The 21,115-nt window shown below is 37.6% G+C and overlaps 1 protein-coding gene across 17 annotated transcripts in view; it reads right to left on the bottom strand.

Moving 5' to 3' along the window:
* Positions 1-21,115, bottom strand: part of Luc7l2 (LUC7 like 2, pre-mRNA splicing factor) — a 67,595-nt gene that overhangs the window by 44,627 nt on the left and 1,853 nt on the right. For 3 of the 17 annotated variants that reach the window (XM_004851264.4, XM_004851269.4, XM_087205924.1), the window contains exon 2: positions 6,296-6,390. In XM_004851264.4, coding sequence (XP_004851321.1) covers positions 6,296-6,390 — 95 coding nt within the window. Of the gene's footprint in view, positions 1-6,295; positions 6,391-6,880; positions 10,735-10,838; positions 19,186-19,248; positions 19,317-19,423; positions 19,508-21,115 lie in introns of those variants that run through there. The other 14 variants (XM_021263681.2, XM_087205917.1, XM_087205922.1 and 11 more) reach the window with 12 other exon arrangements.

Here is a 21,115-nt window from a genome sequence, read left to right as displayed (position 1 = left end):
TCACTGAATGGAAATGTTAATTCAAGAAATACATCAAGACAAATTAGGGTCTTTAAAGAAACTCAAAAGCTTCTTAGTGACTGTTATGTTTAACAAATGAAATGACCAAACCAATGAAGTCAGATGTACCTCAATCGACTCTAAAGTTCAATACTGCTGACATATTTTTCTATTTAAAAGCAAATAAAAACCAAAACTTCGTAATTTAATAATTACCATGTTTCTTGGTTTCTGTTCTCAAATGCTACAGTAAGATATCTGATGAAAGGAAGCAAAACACCTAGTCTCAGAAGTCTTCAAAATTGTAAAGCTGCTCTTACAATTATCAGTATAAATATTCAGATTCCCATCTGACAGATTTCTTTATTTGTGTGAATAGGAATGCTCTCAAAACCCTTCAAGCTTGCTTCATTATAGTTGGGTGATGAAACCACCAAAAATTCCCTCTGCATTGGCTGGCCTGAAGCACAGATAAAAACTTGTTACAGGGCCTGGGATGCAGCTCAGTTGTGCTGCGCCTGTCTTGACAAGCCAAGCTCCTGAGTTCAATCCTGGTACCAAAAAACCCAAAAAAACAAAAAAACCTTGTTACAATCTCTTCAAAAAAACTATGATAATGACTGTTACAAATTCTGGTGATCAAAATGCTATAGTACTAAGGGATACTTTGTTGCCTAATAGGAAGTATGTTAAAAATATTTCTTATTAAGAAGTAAATTTCTTAACATGCATAGAAATAAATTATTCTATTACCATATAAGAATAATCATTAACTTGGGCCCGGGATTTAGCTCAGTGGTTCCACCACCTGCCTCACAAGCACAAGGTCCTGAGTTCGATCCCTGGTACCCCCCCCCCAAAAAGAATAATCATTAATTTGTCCTCACTATTCCCAATTACGTTACAGTCTTTCTTTTCTTGTGGTGAAGAACAAACCCAGGGCTTTGGGCATGCTAGGCAAACATACTACCACTGAGCTATATACACCAAGCCTTCCCCAATGACTCTGAGAGCTTGGGAGTGCAGCTACTCATACATCCTTTTACCAAGGAAATGGTCTTCCTCTATCCCACTAAGCACGTAGCAGAGAGGGAGGAAGGGACATCCAGCTAGCCAGCCAGATCAGCCAAATCAATCTGGCAATCTATGGGGTGACAGATGTTCCAGCCAGACAGCCTCACATCCCTTTCCCAGTGACTTTAAATATATGTTTTTTGGGGGTTTTTTTGGTACTGGGGAGTGAACTTGGGTCCTCGCACTTGCGCAGCAGGCGGTGAAACCACTGAGCTAAATCCCCGGCCCCCAATGACTTTAAATATAAAAATCTAGGGCCAGGGATTTAGCTCAGTGGTTCTGCTGCCTGCGTTGTGGGTGCAAGGACCCGAGTTTGATCCTTGGAACCAAAAAAAAAAAATCTATCTATCTATCTATCTATCTATCTATCTATCTATCTATTTATATAAAGACAAAAATTCCAAGTCCTATAAAACCCTGTATACCAAACAGTGTAAGTGCTGAAAATGAGAAACATTTAAGAAATCTCTATTAAGAACCTTGGATAGCTGGGGATTTAGCTCAGTGGTTCCTGCCTGCCTCCCAAGCACAAAGTCCTGAGTTCAATACATGGTACAAAAAAAATTTCCTAGCAAGCCATTTTCTGAGTTACCAAACACCTTATATGCAAGAATTGACTCCATAGGGCTGGGAATTTAGCTCAGTGGTTCCACCGCCTGCCTCACAAGCCCAAGGTCCTGAGTTTGATCCCAGGTACCAAAAAATAAAAAATAAAAATAAATTAAAAAATAAAAATTGACTCCATAAATTCACTTAACAAGTTGGAAATTTGAAACCTGCAAGAAAAGGGAGTGGGAATCCCTAATCCTAACATTTATAATTTACATTTTCTGTTTTGTTTTGAGACAGGATCTTACTATGCAGTTCAGGCTGGCCTTGAACACACTAGGTATCCCAGGTTGACCTTGAACCAATCCACCTGTCTTAGCCTCCCAAGTGCTGGGATTACAGGTGTGGCCACCACGCCCAGTCATCATGTTGGAATTACTAAAGGGATATAACATGCACACTAAAAAATTTTGAGGGCTGGGGATTTAGCTCAGTGGCACCTCACCTGCCTTGCAAGCTCAAGGTCCTGAGTTCAATCCCTGGTAGAAAAAAGAAAACATCTTGCTCACAGAAGGCACAACTGTAAAAGGGCTAGTCTTTTTAGTTCTTTGTTTCTATTAAAAAGACTATTCCTTTTACAGTTTGTGCATCCTTTAGTTATGCAACCTTCAGTTATAAAAGAAAAGGCATTATAAAACTTACAATTCAGTTCTTTCATTCTTCATCTAACACAGAAAAAGAAAAGACCTGGGTGTGGCAGTGCATGCCTGTAATATCAGCACTTGGGAGGCTGAGGCAGGAGGACCACTATGAGTTCAAGGACAGCCTGAGCTACATACTGATACCCTGTCTCAAAAAAAAGAGACACCTTCAACAAAAAGAGGTATGAACTATTCAACACTGTTCCAGAAAAGCATTTGTTCTACAGGGACCCAATGCTAAAGAAGTAATACCTCTACAATTACAAGCCATTTATACATAGGATGACCTGCTACCTTTTTAAGAATAAAGGTCATGAGCAGTCATATTATCAAGGCTTTCAGGTTAAGGATACTACTCTATGACAATTCTAAACTCTCACAAAAAAGACCCTAGTCCTCAAAACTGCATACTCTTTTTTTTTTTTTTGCAGTTCCAGAGATTGAACTCAGGACCTTGTGCTTGCCAGGCAGGCAAGGCACCACTGAGCTACATCCTCAGCCCAAAACCACATATTCTTAAAAAAAAATCCCAACTACTCCAACCCAATGTTACATATTACAATTCTACCCATCAGGCTGCCAAGAGATCTGTCTCCTAGAGTATCCTCTGCAAGTGCCTTGTAAGACCCTGCCTTACCTTTTCATCAGATAATCCAGGACACTATCAATTTTAAGCCTCATCCTTATGTTCTGCACCATAAGAAAAATGCCTATCTGACAGGATTTTTCTAGCCAGGCATGGTGGTGCACACCTGTAATCCCAGCAGTCTGGAGGCTGAGGCAGGAGGATTGCTATTTTTCTATCATAGAATTTAAGATGCATAGTTCCAATTTTTTGAGACAGGGTCTCACTATGTAGTAGTCCAGGCTAGCCATGAACTCACTCAGGTAGGCCAGGCTGGCTTCGAACTCACAGCAATCCTCCTGCCTCAGCCTCCAGAGTGCTGGGATTACAGGCATGCACCACCACACCTGCCTTAGAGATTTAAAAATCTGATAAAATGTGCATTTTATGATCCATCAGTAAGACCTTTACAAGAAGGTATGCCTAAAACCAAATATCCATCCTCTTTAGTTAACATGACAAAAGATTACGAATTCCTTACAGAAGCCAGGTGTGGTGGTGCACACACACCTGTAATCCTAGCTAGTCTGGAGAGGCTGAAGCAGGAGAATTTCAAACTGGAGGACAGTTTGGGCAACTCTGAGATGTCTCAAGATTATCTTTTTTTTTTTTTTTTTTTTTGTGGCACCTGGGATCGAACTCAGGACCTTGTGCTTGCAAGGCAGGCGGCAGAACCACTGAGCTAAATCCCTGGCCCAAGATTATCTTTTTTAAAAAAGAACTCCGCACAGGTGCAGTAGGGCACACTTGTAATCCCAGGACTTGGGGAGGCTGATGCAGGAGAATCTCCGGGTTTGAAGGCAGCCTTGGCTACAGTCAGTTCAAGGCCAGCCTGACATAAGCGAAACCCTGTTTTGAAAAAATTTCCCTACAAAATAGAAAACATGCTGGACAACAGCATAGATCAGATAATTTGAGTCTGAAGAATATCAAAATGTTACTAATTATCAAAGCTGAGTGATAAATACTAAGTCCACAAGTGCTTAGGCTGTTCTACCTCTGCTTATATTTGAGATATCTCTTTATAAAAGCATCAGAAATGTTTTTTTTCCTCTTGATCTTAGCCAAAAGGCTGAGAAGCGATAGAAATGTTTTTTTTAAATTGAGGGTTGGTTCCAATTTTACTTCATATCATCAGAGCTGAGTTGATATTGATATGAAGTTACTAAGTATCATTAAGGCTAATTTCCAATCAGCAACAGGGAATAATATACCTCCCACAATCCTTTTAAAAAATAAATGAGGGCTGGGATATAACTCAGGCATAGAGTGCTTGCCTAACATGCTCACAACTGTTGTTTCAATCCCAAGCACTGCAAGCATGAAAACAAAGGGGGCACTTAACTGCTTTATACACATTATAAAATGTGAGGCACACTGCAAAGTCGGATTTTATTATTAATGCCATACTAGAAAAATATAATAGGGGGTCAAAATCTTGCAATGGCTAATTTTAGAACATTAAAAAGTAAAAACACTAATTTCTGCCATTTTATTAATTTACTCCAAATTGATCTGAAGTGAAAATTTGGGGCTGTTATATAAAATTACTTTAACTAGAGCCTGGGATTTAGCTCAGTGGTTCTGCCGCCTGCCTCACAAGCGCAAGGTCCCTGATTCGATCCCCAGAACCCCCCCCCAAAAATTACTTTATTAAATTGTATACAACAGTAAATGTGAAAAATTTTACAGTATACAGACAATATAGATTTCAAATGCATTACAGTACAGTAAAAAATAATTATTGGAATTAAAAGAGTAGATGTAAGAGTTTGTTGTCAGATATTATCTGTGATAGTCCTCATCAGAAACAAGACTTCTTACTTTGTAGCAGAGCTTTCAAAAAAAAATTTAAGTTGTTTTTTTTTTTTTTTTGGGTACCAGGGATTGAACTCGGGTCTTTGCACTTGCGTAGCAGGCGGCGAAACCACTGAGCTAAATCCCCAGCCCAAGTTTTTTTAACATAATAGTTTCAACTATCTTTTTGGGGGGGGCGGGGGGGGCTGGGGATTGAACTCAGGTACTTGCGCTTGTGAAGCAGGCAGCGTAACCACTGAGCTAAATCCCCAGCACAGTTTCAACTAACTTTGAAAATAACAGTAGTGTTTCCTATTGTATATTCTTTGATAGTTCTGTTTGGGGTATGTCCTTAATTTAATTCTTCCTACCAAAACAAACCACTCATTTAGACATCTGTAGCTCAGAGAACTCACTGCTTCTAAAAAGGGAAGTCGGTTTTAAAAAAAAAAAAAGGCAAGCTGGAAATCTTTCTTTCTTTTTTTTTTTTTGTGAGACAGGTTCTCACTATGTAGCTCAGGCTGGCCTTGAACTCATATGTATGTATCCCAGGCTGGCTTCAAAATCATGGCAATCCTCCTGCCTCAGCCTCCCTAGTGCTGAGATTACAGGCCTGCACCACCACACCTGGAGGAAATCTTTTAATTTCAGTCAGTTTTGGCAAATGAGAAATGAAGCCAGCTCCCACTACTACCTACCAAGGGCATCTGTGAGAGGAAGTGTTACCGCTTTCATAATCGTTTCAACCTAATTCAAAAGTCAAGGAATTAAATTCTTTGTTCCATTAAGTAAGTCCATCATCATGTGTTTTACCTTCTAAATTAAAATGATACTCTAAGATCAATCACCATACCTGCAGACAGAATCTAAAGACTAATGGTATTAGGAGTTAACAAGACAAATTAATTTTATGTAACAATACTACTCTCAAATTAACTGTATATGTTTAAGTATTTACTAATATATTTTTCTCACAGATTCCACAATAGAAATGTGCATAAATCTTAACAAAAATTATGCCATTCTGGGTGAAAGTCTCCATTTAACAGTAAAATTTAAAAAATCAATTACACAGCCAGGCATGGTGGCACACACCTGTTATCCCAGCACTAGAGAAGCTGAGGCAAAAGGATCACCACGTGTTCAAGGCCAGCCTGGACTACCTAGTGATTTCAAAGCCAGCCTGAACTACCTAGTGAGATCCTGTCTCAAAGAACAAAAACAAACAAACAAAAAACAAATTATATTATTTCTGAACTAAAAGTGTAAATGTTATACAATATCCTAATTATCTCTGTATTCCAAATAAGTGCTTTTAAAAAACTGCTCTGAAGAAAAAAATATAAAACAAAGTATCAACCAATTCTGTGAGGAAACCCATTACTATAGATTTAATCATCAATCTGAATAAACAAATGTAAGGGATATAAATCTCTCCTCTGGCAACTGTTTAAAATATTCCCTAATAATCTGACAAAAAAATTAAGACTTTGTAAATAGTTCATCTTTGTAGTATACTAGTAATCAAATAGATGTGATGAATACGTACAGTTCCAGAAAGGACATCATGGGGGCAACAGTTGAGAAGGTGGCTCTTGCATACTCTGTCATCGCTGAATTTGATTCGCTGACGAGTAGTGTCTCCTGTAATATAGAAAAGTTAATAACATTCAAGGTTAGACAACTGGAAAGTATTTATTTTCTGAGACCCCTAGTATCACTAGCTTTTTATGTGTGGCTATATACACACACACATTTATAAATCAGGTCAAGAGGGATTAGCTTTTTTATATCATCCTATAGAAAAACTACTTTAGACAACATGCAGTTGCAGTACATGTACTGCACATGTAATTCAAACAAAGTGGGAAGCAATGCATTCTGTTAAATAGAATACTTCAGGAAAGCATAGGATTTTAGAGCAGGAATGGACCTTAAAAGTTTATCAAGTCCAACTCCTTCATATTGCAGATGAGGAAAACTGAGGCCCCAAGAGGTTAAGCGATTGCAGCAGACCCACTAAGAGAGTTTCTACGAATACAATGTTCCCTTCTTGACAGTAAGCATTGATTTATTTTGTAATTATTTACATTAATTGAAAAACATAAAAAGTAATCTTGCAAACATTGCATACACACTGCGAATCCCCACTGAACCCCAGACGCCATTTCTTCCACTATTTTGTTCCAGCTGAAGTGTCTCCCTTTTGCTGCTGGGAGGAGTTAGAGAGGGTAGAATAACGCGTTTAAGAGCGTACAAACCTGGAAGAAGGACTTACACACCAGTCAAACAAAGGCACATTGCCTAAATGAAATGTTAACTTTCTAATGCCTCCAAAGGCTCCACAGCTCTAAGTTTTATGTGGTCTGTGCTATATATCGCCAACTGGGTAAATTTACATTTATTCTGTCTTCATATAAAACAAAATACCTCCTAAGCAACAGAAGCATCCAACCTGCTTATCAAATATGGTAGATTCTTATAAGAAAAAGAAAGGTAATTAGCTCTAATAACAAAATATAGATGTTACAATTTTTTGTTTAGCATCTCTGGAAAGAAACAAAAGAAAAAACTCTTATGGATGTTTCCTCTTTCTATATAAAATGGTAAGCCCTAAAAAATGGTGTTTTAGCCTTAAATTGGTATCATCATTAATGGATGAAAACCTACTGGTGAATTACTGAAGCAAAAACTATTGGTACCAAGAGATTATAAATACCTCTATAGAGGACAATGCCTGGAGCACTCCAAAAACTTTCATCTAAAAAGTGATTCAATCGCCCAAATTCATATGTTTTTGTGAATAATAAAAAAGGTTAAAACTTTACCCTTCAAATATTCTTATACCGAAGAGCTTAAATTCAATGAAAACAGTATGGGATAAAATTTTGTTCAAATTGTTTTAACCTGGTTAAAAATATTTAAAGAACATTCAAATTTGCCACCAGGGTATACACATAAAAAAATAATAACAGCTAAAATGATAGCTTCAGAGCAGTTCAACAATAGGTTTTCTAGAGGCTAGTGCCTACTAGGTTATTTCTGACACAATTTGGAATAATCCATTTAGTGGTCACGCCTGCTACTATAATAAAGGTTATTTTGATGGTCCCTTTTTTCCTTTTAAACACAACTGCTTTTGTTCCACATTCATTAACACATCTGAAAAGTTAGTGATAACTCACGGCTCGGCGAATGCGGGGCCTTTCTGACACTCCCTTGCAGACTGAAGTAGGCAGGCATAGATACATTGAACCTTTACAAATAAAACAAGGGGCCAGATTGTTCAGTTTGTATAGAATAGACTCTGCCAGCAATTTCAATACAGCATCTAGAAGAACATGTTGACTGAAGATTCTCGTATATGAAAACAAAAGTGAACAAAATCAAAGTGTATTTTTTAAAATAATATTTATTTAACAAATGTAACCCTAGAGTAGATACCTAACCATAAGTAAAAGTCCAGGGCCAACTGAGGTTTAAAAGAAAAAGTCTCTTTAAAAAGTGTATTTATCAAGACTAGTGAATAAGTACCTCAACCTCATGTTAGGATGGCACTGTGATGAGCTCACACCGCAATGTCCAAGCTACACAGTAGGAGCTTTCTGTTTCCTATCATTTAAGAAAAAAATCTTTTTTGTTTTAAATCTGTACCCTAATTAAGGACTTCAAAAGTGATAAATTTTTTAAATTAGGAAAACAAAAAAACTTACATATCCAGGTGTCTACTTGCTACAAGTAGCTAAGCTCTTTGACAGCACAACAACAGTGCTTGGTTAAACTTATGACTCAAGGGTATAAGCTAGGCCTTAGAATAAAATGAAGATTCACAAAGTTTTACTAATCAAACATTTCCTCTAGTAGGGTGACTTTTTGCCTAAGAAATCACATTAAATCTAATACTAAGGTATATGTGCCCTGAAGACACTCTATTAGGTAAAATATGAACATTGCAACTAAGAATATTGCAAAGAGTAGCCCTGATAAGGTTTTTAAGAAAACCAAGTCTACAAATCAAAAAGCATTTTAAAATAACTCCTCACTGCAAGTGAATGGCTGCTCCATAAACATCTCTTAACTGTAGCAAATATAATAAAAGGGCCATTGAATATCAGCCATTACAGAAATCTTTAAAACAATGAAATAATAGGGCCGGGGATTTGGTTCAGTGGTTTCGCCACTTGCAGGCAAGCTCAAGGACCCGAGTTCGATCCTAGGTACCAAAAAAAACCCAAACACACAAAAAAACAATGAAATAATAATAAACCTAATAATTTGAGATACAGAAATACTCCACAAGGGACTTAGTGAAGATCTGTTACCTGATATGTTAATAGTGCTATTTAAAGGACTTTAAGGTTACTATTTTAATACAATTTGGCTACAATGAAGTATTTAATAAATTTACACAGGTTTATGCCTTGAAAGTATACTTTGGTTAAACTAACATAGAATTTTAAAATAAAAATACTGGTAATTTTGTTTTCTGTCAAAATATCTGGCCCAAACCATGTTTTTCAAAAGAAACTAGGTAAAACAGTGCCCTTTAAAAAAAAAAAAGAAAAAAAAAAGACTACAAACAGGGAACATATATGAAAGAAAGTTCCTTATGATACAAGGAAATATCTTAAGAACTCAATCCATTTCATTTTTTGGCTATTTTGGACATCAGTCACATAAAAATAACCTAAATTGTGTGAGTCACTCGCCTAAAAATTTCTTCTCATATAGAATCTAAAAAAATAAACTACAGGGGGAAAATTGCCCTGTCACACTGATGTTGGCTCCAAATCACAGAATCCAACCTATCAGTGATTCTATTCTCTGTACCAGGCAATGTAGTTTCCAGAGCATAAGACAAGCACTGCTCCACCCTCAAGGAGCTCATACTTCGGTAGAGAAACAGGATACATCATTAACAAGTAGGAACACGAGGTAGCATGATCCAAGTGCCAAATGGGTGTTTTGAATAGATAGTACTTAAAAGAATTTTAAGACTAGAAATACCATCAATGACTGGAGAGGTTGGGAAAAGCTTCATGGAGTAAGTAGAAGCCAAAATTAAAGACAGATAGGACTTAGAGCAAAGGAAAAGAGAAGAAAGAATATTCTACACAGAAGTAATATCTCTGACAAAGCTGACCGGCAAGAAGGTTTGGGGAACAGTAACTAAATCATATTTGCCTTTGGCAAATGGCTTCATGTAGATAAACAGAAAGTTGAGGCCAGAATAATATTTTGGGGGTAAAATTTAATGTCTTTATTTTTCAATCCACATTTTTAGTATATAGACAAAGTTTAAAAAAAAATTTAATGGAGCACAGACTCCACTGAATAACTCCAAGTTATTCAAGTCAACAACAAAAAAATTGTCCTACCTACATAAACATGCAGGACTCTGTCCTATAACCTCCACAATAATTAACTAAGTTTTGCAGATACTGCAACGTCAAGTTTTTAGAATTAGAAATTTGATTTAGAACTTTGGTAGGCGAAGAGCCTTTTATTTGAATAGAAGCACCAAAAGTTCTATTAATCTATTAATACTTCTTATCCAAGCAAGTACCCTCGAAGTCACAACTCCCTTATCTCTCTCTTTTGTTCAACCCTTCATGGATATCATGAATTATATCCTTTATCAGAGATCATCTGAGTCACAGGTATACAATAAAAGCTGGACATTCTTAAGTGTTTCACCAATGTAATAGAGCCTAAGGTGGTATTTGAGTCGGCAGCTTCACTCGGGGATATGATCAGGCCAATCTAAAAAGAGGGCTCCTGCCCAAACTATTTAATACCGCTATTCTCAAAATCCCCTTCAATCTCTAGGGAGGGAAAAATAACCCCATTATAAGTAGTAACACTGCCTTTTATGCCCCTGCCTTTTCTGAAACTGACTTAAATGTTTAGGAGTTAACACTTAAAACCTTAACCTAGGTGGTTATCTCACATTGTACATGGTGCATGTTATTTTCCAGATACCCACCCCCCTCCCTATTACCACCCACCCTCTCCCACCCATACAAACAATAAACCAAATTAACTTTCATAGATTTAGGTGCTATTTTAAAAACATCAAAATTTTACTTTACCCATTCTCTCCGATGCTCCCTGTATTTTTTTAAGCTGTGAGTGGATGACCATGCTATGTGATCAACAACTGTGAAGGCTAAGCAAAAGTGAACTGAGTTTAGTATTATAATTTCAAAAGCTTAAAGTTTGTAATATTTGACATATTTAATATATGCAGAATCCTATCTTACTGCATGTTATCAGGCATTAATGGCAAGCAATTTATAAAGGCAATCAATATTTCTTTTGTACAGAATTTACAGCTTAGCTTAGGGAAAACAAAGAGGGAGGAGAAATTCAACAGCACACAAAGCAATGGAAGCATTCCCATGTCTATAAATGAGGCCAGGGAGGGAGTGGCTCCCACATTTTCCAGTGTGACAACCAAATCATTCCCCAAAGATACACATTTTAGGGGCCACATGTCACAGCTGGCTTGAGACAGAGCAGGTTCTTTTCCTTTGAAATAAGATCCATATGCCTTCAATGATAGGAAAGCTGACCCTAAAATGAGAAGTACAGAATTGAAAGCTTAAAGCTCTGGTCTCTCTGTCCCCTTCATACCCCAAATGTACAGAAATGTTCCTCTCTACCAATTCTTCCAATATATGGGAACTACATAAAGATCCATGGCCAGTTTCTAGTCTACTCCAGGGCTCCAAGACCTTAAGAAATGCACAAGTAAACCCTTGTGTCTTCATGTGGATCCAGGGTAAAAGCACGTGATTACTGCTGCTTGGTGACTACTATACTAAGAAACCAGCCTGATCATCTTTACACTTTCCTCACACTTCTTCATCAACTGTACTAACTTTAATTACACTAATTGTACCATCTTTGTCGTTCCTTTAGCCTCCACCTATATAAACCTTTTGTAAGTAACCTTTTAAGAAAAAAATAAACTTACTACTCCTTCACTCCCTGCTGCCTTGTTAATAAATGTACACAGACTAACTCACTGCATATTTCAGCAGTTCAATATTTAGGGTTGAAAAAGGACTCTCTACTGTCTCTTAATACAGCCACAGATGCTTTGAAAACATTTATGGTTTGATACCTTATACTTCTCAGACATACTTATTATAAGAGTGATGACAGTCTGCCTTGCAACTGTAACATCAAGTCATTTTTTTCTAAATTTATAGTCATGCTGAGTAATAGCAGCTTTCCTGACCTACAGAAAATGAAAACATAAAGATACTACACAATTCAGAAAGGCTATCCCTCTTAATCCTTTGGTTCACATGGTCTTATAGGTTTACAATCATAAAGAGGTGCTAATATTACCCCTGCCATAATCCCCATGATAAGCTCAACATTTTAAAATACTCAGTGTAGAAAAACATTCCAAAAGAAGTTCATCCTTGGGTCGGGGATTTAGCTCAGTGGTTTCGGCATCTGCTGCGCAAGCACAAGGACTCGAGTTCGATCCCCGGTACCAAAAAAAAAAAAAAAAAAGAAGTAGTTCATCCTTGTTGGATCTGATCATATATTAATGTCTTAAAGTTAAAAAAAAAATCCAGCCTTCATGTCTATGAAAATCCATGTAAGAAAATTACAAAAGAATGAGACCAGGAAATAGCCTTGGTGATAAGAGAAAAGGTGTATAGGTCTTTAAGAGTTAACAGTGGGGCCTGGGATTTAGCTCAGTGGTTCCAGCGCCTGCCTCAAAAGCGCAAGGTTCGGAGTTCAATCCTTGGTACCAAAAAAAAGAGTTAACAGAGTAGTCATGATGGGGATGTGAGAACAGAAACACTCAAGTAGCTACTTTCTAAGGCTCTACTAAACCCACCACAACCCTATCTTCTCTCACTACACAAGCAGAGTCTCTGCATCTGGCAGGAATCCCCCATCATATTCTGGGGGGGACTTTCTTCTCTTAGATTTAAGAGGACCGCTAGAAAAGCTGAATATTTAAATTTAAAAGCTTATATTGAATTTAAGATGTATGTCATAAAAAATTGCAGCTTGCTAAATTTTATATTTTGATACTTGCAGAACTGCAATTCTGATAAGTTATACTCGTACTCTGGATATCTGGTATCTTCTATCATCCAGAATTTTACCACATACAAAATTATTTTTGGTTTTTTTTTTTTTTTTGGTACTGGGGATCGAACTCCAGTCCTGCGCTTGCAAGGCAGGCGGCAGAACCACTGAGCTAAATCCCCAGGCCTCCACATACAAAATTAGAGGTAATGAAAGCTATCTTTGGCTATAAAGAACTGAAAAGAATCAAAGAAAAAATGACTGGCTGACTTATCTATTAAATTATCTATTGAAAAAGACTGGTGGTATCAGCTATTGACAGTGATAAAAAAGCCAAGGAAAGTCTCCTCAAATCTAAAACCAACAAAGAAAAAAATAAAAGAAAAGAGAACAGACAACCTAATGATAAAGTTAAAATGAAAAACAGATTACCATGAAGGAGATGTTAGCCTTAAAAACTAAAACAACACAGCAGAAATATTGCAGTACACTGAATACACAGTGAATTCACCAGAAAGGTTGTCTCTAGGGAAGGACTGAGACAGTGAAGGGAAATATAAGGCACTTTATTTGTAATTCTTTACTCACTTTTTAAAATCTGTCAAAAATATGCAAAATAACATCTGTTCATTTAAAGAGTTTGATAGTCCTTCGGACACTTTTTCTTTTTCTGTGGTACTAAGGATTAAACCCACAGCCTCATACATGCTAAGCAAGTAATCTATCACTGAACTACATTCCCAGCCTTTTTTCTTTTTCTCTTCTTTCTTTTGAGGCAGGGTCTCACTAAGTTGCCCAGACTGGCCTCAAACTTGCAATCCTCTTGCCTCAGTTTCCCAAGTAGGTAGAATTGTAGGCCAGCACCATCACACCAGCCAGGCTCCTTCATAGTTTTTTTAATATTCTGTTTGGAATTCAGGTACTTATTAGCAGTATCACAGGATGTGTTTAAAAATAAACATAACTGCGTAGATCTCCATTCCCACATTTTTGGTCCCTCTAGGATTATTTTATTACAGAGTCAAAGGAGGATAGAGCATGTCTGTAATGTCTAAGAAACGGAATGACAAAAAGAACCTTATCAATCTGGGACTACTAAGGAAAGAAAAATTCTACTGCTATCAATAATTACTAGACCTTAAGACACATCAACCAATACATACACAGAACACCACTGGGGGAAGTATTTCTTCTATTGCCTTGGGCAAATTAAATTGTAACAGGAATTTTTCATACTACTAATAAATGGTTTCTAGACTGAGGTTAGGGTTAGGGTCAGCTTTCCCAGGAATCATCCCCTGCTCTGTTTCCCCGTCCATAATGCAGAATCATAGCCTCTCTCTCTCAGTTTCTTGCTTCGGTTTTTGAAACAGGGTCTCACTATGTAGTTAAGGCTGTCCTTGAACTCACTATGCAGCCCAGGCTGGCCTCGAACTCGCAGCAAGCCTCCTGCCTCAGCCTCCCAAGTGCTGGGATTACAGGCATGCACCACTATGCCCAGCTCCTCTCCCTTAGTTTCTATTCCAGAATTCTCTTCACATTCTCATGTGGAACTGGTTAGTGAAATTCCATATCACCACGGACTAAAAACACTAAAGGAAAGGTAAGAAATCAAGCTAAATAAGGTAATCTCATACTGATCTAGAAGGAGATCTCAGAGATCTCTTGAAATCTCTCTGTCTCAGTCTGTATTTCTGACTAGTCATTTCAACTTAGAGGTTTGGGTATATACAGCTCAGTAACTTTCTTCTCATACTAATACCTACTACAACAGGTTTTCCAAAGTATGGATTTACACAAAAAAGGACAAGGATTATGTGATTTTATCAACAAGACATTTTAAACACTACTATTTATCATGATTATATCACAAAAGAAGTTTCTATCTAGCAATATATTTAATATGTTTCACAAACAAATCCACAGTAAACATTTAATTGACAAGAGTCTAGCCATATCTTTATTACACCATTTTGCTTCAATTGTATTTGTTTCTGTGGTGATATAATCTTCATTTCAAAATTAACTTAAATCTTCAGAAAGTGAATTAACAAAAGATATTAAAGAAATAGAAAACAGTAAAAATAGTAAAGATAATGTGACTAACATTTGGGAAACATTCATTCTACAAGAGTTTCTCAAAATTTTAATGGGCATCAGAATCACTTAAAAGACTTATTTTTTTGAGACAGTGTCTCACTATGTAGTTCAGGCTCTCCTGAGCGCTGGGATTACAGGCATATGCCTTCAACCCCACCTGGAAGACTTTTTGAAACACTGACTGCTGGCCTCCATCTACAAAACTTTTGATTCAGTAAGTGGGCCCTAAGAATTTGCATTGCTAATTAATAGATGATACTGAGGTTGCTGGTCTGGGGACCTTAGTGACCCAGAACAGTGATTCACAAGGTCTTATTTTTGGGGGGTATTGGGGACCTTGTGGTTGCCAGGCAGGCACTGTACTGCTGAGCTACATCCCCAGCCCCACAAGCTCTTTTTTAAAAGAACAAGATAGTAAACATCTCAGGCTTCCATATATATTTTTTTTGGTACCAGGGATTGAACTCTGGTCCTTGCACTTGTGTAGCAGGCAGCAAAACCACTGAGCTAAATCCCTGGCCCCTCTTGGACAACTATTCAACTCTGCTTTGTGTAAGGTAAAGCAACCATGGCAGTAGGTATATTAGTGGGCATGATCATGTTTCAATAGAACTTTATTTACAAAAAGCAGGTAGACAGAGAACCAGCCCCTTATCTAAAATATACCCTTGGGCCGAGGACTTAGCTCAGTGGTTCTGTCCCCCTGCCTCTCAAGCACAATGACCAGAGTTCGATCCCCCGTACCAAAAAATGATAAAATAAAATATACCCTCAAGCAACTGAAACGGGTATATTATGTAACTTAACAGTAGCACAGAACATAATACAGAACTAGATACTGTATACTGTACATACTACCACTACTTCTAATGAAACTACTTCTAATGAAAAGCAAAGCTTTGGAAGTTTAACTCTGAAAGAGCTAATTGATGTTTGCAGAAATCTGAGATCTCAACAAAATAAAAACAAATCAATTTACCATGTTCAGAAGATATGACAATAGATTCAGCAAAGGCAACTGGTTAACAATTCTTTTCATGTTGAGTCAAATAGATCAAACATCAGTTGTACAAAGTTCCCAAATAAATTAGAACATATGGATCAATACTGAGTGTTTCAAAGAAAAAGAAATTTTAAAGACTTCTTTTTCTGGCCAATGTTAAATAGCAAAATATGACATTTATTCAGTTGGCTGAATTACACCATTTTAAAGTTCTGTCATAGTTTTTCAGTTAAAACAAAAACACAGGCCACTGAGCTCTCTCTTGCCAGGGCCTGCTCTCACCCTGCAAACTGTACTTCTTTTCCTATTTTTACTTGGCCCAAACTCACTCTGCAGAGCCTGTTTCTTTTCCTAACTTTGATAAAACTTTGTTACTGTTAAAGAACAAAAACATGGGGCCTGGGGATTTAGCTCCATGATGCCGCTGCCTGCCTGCCTGCCTGCCTCCCAAGTACAAGGACCTGAGTTCGATCCCCAGTACCAAAAAAAGGAAGCTATAGACTATTTCAACTTTTATAAACTACTTCTCTCTATATCTTCAATAATCTTACATTGATTAAATGATCTATTTTGACCTTGTCTTCAATTTTTACCCCAGCAGCTGCCAGTGCATGAAAATTTTAATCAAAAGGGAACAGAATTTTTATTCAAGTGCTAAAACAACAAGGTTCCGGTGAAAAACTTACCCCTACACTGCCTCATTCCTTCTCCAGCAACATATTACAACTTCCTTCATCATTTCAGTCTACAATTTCTTAGTAGACTAAGTTGGACAGAACTGGGTTATTTCCTCAAAAGCTATACTAACAGCACTGACAACAGTGAACTGTAAGAATTCAGTCTACTTCGGGCCAGGGATTTAGCTCAGTGGTTTTGCAGCCTGCTGCACAAGCACGAGGACCCGAGTTCGATCCCTGGTGCCAAAAAAAAAAAAAGAATTCAGTCTACTTCAAGCACCTTTCTCAATTCCCACTCCTAAAAGAGTATGTTTCAACTTACCTGGTCTTGCCCACACTTACCTACCTTCAGTTTCAAGCCATCTGCCTCAACTTCAAGGCTTTTATGAAACACTTGTTACTGAACAATGACTCACTAACCCTGACCTAGGATACCTACTTGCCTCTGAACTCCTTGTCTTGAACATGCAGTTCATTAAATATTCTACCTAAACTAGATCATCAAAGCATTACTTGCTGCTTATAGAGCTTCTGCAGAAATAGACAAAATAATTTTTCTTTGGTTTGGTTTTGTGATGCTGAGGATCAAACCCAGGGCCTCACACGTGCTAGGCAAGTGCTCTGCCACCAATCTTTGTATCTACAGACCTTTTCTTAATTCTTTTCTTCTTTTTTTAAATTTTAACATTGGGTCTAAGTTACTCAAGCTGGCCTTGAACTTATGATGCTATCACACCAGGCTTCAGTTTTTTGGGAGTTTTTTTTGCCTGCAATGTCTCAGAAACTTAGGCTTGCTTACTTGAGGAAAGCTAAACAATTATAGAGAATCCAAGGACAAACCAGAGTTCTATGAAATGACATCATTGTTTTCTGGGCTGCTCTATATGTAGAAATATTGAGTTCAAAATGCAAAATGAGAAGAAATTTAACTGATTCATTTAGTTAGGTAAGGTGCTGTCCACTTTCAGTGCTTTGGACATGCTTGGAAATATGATAAAGTCAGAAACTACTGTTTGATCTGAAGTTTGCTAAAATTTCTTACAGTTAAAGAATTTACAAGCTCTAGACTAAGATATATCCCATTATGTGTGTTTGTACATTAATGGCTACGCCTCCTTCACTTAGAATGAATGATCCAAGTGGAATACAAGAATGGCTTACAACTGATCAAGAAATAGTTATGTTAATGAGAGAAAATTAAGAGAAAGTGCATTTAATGTTGATGACAAGTCAAGACACAGGTTACAGTAAAGATGATTCCATAAAGAAGAAAACCCACTGAAGAAAGCATCACTTCTTGTATAAGGCCCTGAGTTCAACGCCCAGCAGCACAAAAAAGAGAGAAAAAGAGAGAGAGGACACACTACTTCAATCTTTGATCCAATAATTTTCCAGGAAGGCAGCAATGATGTACAGCTGGTATCACTAAGCTCGTATTAGGAACCGGTAAATTACTTTCTGAATTTATTTTCTTAGGAATCTCCTGAATATCCTTCAATTTTGTATTGCATAAACTATCATAAACAATGTAACTGATCAGCAGGAATATTATGTTTATATCCTGTTAATTGTGAAAGTGTAGTTTTAATAATATTACCACTAAAAACAGCTAAAATCGTCTGAAAGTTTTAATTTGCCCAAACCAGTCCCTAACCATAGACAACTGATGATACTATAAGATTTGGGGGGGGGGGGGGTTGAGACAGGGTCTCACTAGTTCAGGCTGGCCTCAGACTCACTATGTAGCCCAGGCTAGCCTCAAACTCATGGTGATCCTCCTGCCTCAGCTTCCCAAGTGCTTGGATTATAGGTGTCCATTACCATGCCCAGCTCCTTAACATTGTTTTCTAGTACATCTTAGTCTACAGGTTGTTTATTTTTTTGGTACCAGGATCGAACTCGGGACCTTGCACTTGCCAGGCAGGTGGTGGAACCACTGAGCTAAATCCCCAGCCCTAGTCTACAGGATTTGAGGGTACTGTCACTGCTTGCCTGTTTTATCCTCTCAAGAGATGATCTCTGCTACCATTCAAAGTAATTAAAAGACGTGAACCTTTAGTACAACCCTCTGTAAATTCCCTAATCTCTAAATTTAGGATATTATTTAAACCCGACTGTTTTGTTTCATTCCTAACCCCCAGAACCTTCCCAGGCCTTTCTGGGATCAAGACTAGAGGCTTCTTACAACCAAACTGTGATGCTGGCAAAAGAGCTTTCACTAAGGCCTCCGTGCAATTAATCCAACCCAATCAAAATGATCAGTCTGTTTAAGTGCTCTTTATTTTTCCTGTATGGCTCCTCCCTACTATCAAATGGAAATTTTTTTTGTTTTTGGTACGGGATCGAATTCAGACCTTGCGCGCACTAACCTTGCGCACACTAGATGCGCACTGGAACCACTGAGCTAAATCCCCTGCTAAATGGAAAATGTTTAGGGAAAAAAAATCTATTTTACTAATGCTAATAACTAAAACAAAAAGTATTTGTAAAACATAATGAACCTTAAACTCAAGATATTAGTAATTAACATCTACTTATGATTCCTTCCTTTTAAAAAAACTTTACATTTACTTTTCAACTTTTCTTTAGTGTAACAGGAAATTTAGTTTCCCATAACAAATTACAGATTTAACTTGAGGCAAAAAAGGTTAAGTGACTTACCCAAGGTTACAATTAGAGACCAGGTCCCCTGAGTCTCAGCCCAGTGCTCTTTTCTTAGCCCATGATGCCTTATTAGAAAAATCCAAATACAGTCAGAGCCCCCAGTTACATGGGTATGAGTTACACTGATTCACATATACAAACTTTATATAGTGTGACCAATGTTTCAACTCACGCGGTACCCTGCTTCCATTTATGCAGTATGCCAGGCATCGGCACGATTTTCAGTGGCACACAGGCGGTTGCCACCACCAGGGCCCTAGGCAAAATTGCAAAGAAGGCAAAGTTTGTCTTTGGCCCTCCCACCTCCCTTATGCATTCCTCTCCCACCTCCTAGTCACACCCCTGCCCAGCCTCCCGGTGCCATTATGCTGCCCTCTTAACTACCAAAGCCCCCACCGCACCAACTCACCAAATCCTGTCTCTCTGGATGTGCCCAGAAATCCCAAATCACCTCTCCCTGCTACCAAAATTCCTATTCCTGAGGATTCCAGTGAAACTTAAATAATGTAAATGATTAACTGATTTAAATAATTCAAGATAAGATACAACTAATAGATTTACATCTCCAAGGACTTTATATAAAGGTACTAATTAAAAACTGTTGGAAAGGGAAGAGAGAAGAAATCTTTTGGAAAAGGGGAGCAACATGTTCCCAGAGCCATGGGACTGATACACTACTGCAGATTTTTAAAGATAGGACACTAAATGTTGAGGGGAGTCATTGCCACATTGAGCTCCACTACCCAAAAACAGAGTAGCTGCTTTATACTTAGTCTCTCAGATTAAAAATAAATAGACAAAGCTGTCTGAAATGCCCTCCTACCTACCTTTTCCATCTCTCTCCCACCTCCTGGGTCCCCATTTCCACCTCTTATGTGCCAAAGACACCCAACAGCATTCCCCATAAGCTGTTCATGTGTCCAATACAAGGCTTCCCATTATATGGTTTCAAATAACATGATGTTATCCAGTGATGTCTCCAAGTTCCCCTATCCCTGGATAACTTGAAGTTGACTGCTAAAAAAGAATAATCCTAATTAAAGATCCTGAATTTTAAATTCAAATACATAAATTCATTAAATATCTAGTAAGAAGGAAAAGAATAGGCTGATTCTTACATCTTGAACTAATTTAGGTACCTAAAAAAAACATTCTTTTCCTTGAAAGTAGTATGTTTCTTACTTCTTGCCAATACAACAGTGAAAATTCACTCATTTCACCTAAATACAGCAGTATGCATGGTGGGCTAGTAAACGAGTTTATTCATAACTCTGGAGGTTAAAAAAAAAAATCTAGTAACAGACATAAAAAATGTAAATTTATTTGTATACAAAGCAGAATGGATCTTAAGAAATCCAGCTTTCTACTGGGAATACATATACCAAAATATACATATATGCAATGGACTGTCTAGTTTGGAAATGTATCAGGTGATGGTTCTCTTCATCCAATTACCCTCCCAGTAATAAGAGGAAATTCAATCAGAAGAATATATCAAAAATAGTATCCATCAAGGATTAAAAGGATCATGTAGAGTACGCCTTAAATGATTTCTATAATTATAAAGATGGATCATTCTGTTAAGATTCTGGATGAAGCCCGTTCCCAATAACCTCTCTCACGTTGTAAAAGAAGCAGTATTAAAACATGCTACAGTTATAAACCACTTTTTTCTAAACGTAAAAAATGATTAACAGTTAAAAAGTTTCTCCACTGACCCCCACCCCACTGGGGATTGAACCCAGGGCCTTTGCAGCAAGCTACATCCCCAGCCCTGTTTTTGTTTTGTTGTTGTTGTTGTGAGACAGGTTCTTGCTTAAATTGCCCAGGCTGGGTTCAAAGTTGCCTTCCTCCTGCTTCAGCC

The sequence above is a fragment of the Heterocephalus glaber genome, unplaced genomic scaffold (assembly GCF_053883595.1).
Source record: "Heterocephalus glaber isolate CG9 unplaced genomic scaffold, H.glaber_assembly_v1.0 deba00000621, whole genome shotgun sequence".
In the NCBI taxonomy this organism is placed as follows: domain Eukaryota; kingdom Metazoa; phylum Chordata; class Mammalia; order Rodentia; family Bathyergidae; genus Heterocephalus; species Heterocephalus glaber.
The sequence above is the reverse complement of the archived record's forward strand: the minus strand, read 5'-3'. Positions and strand labels throughout refer to the sequence as shown.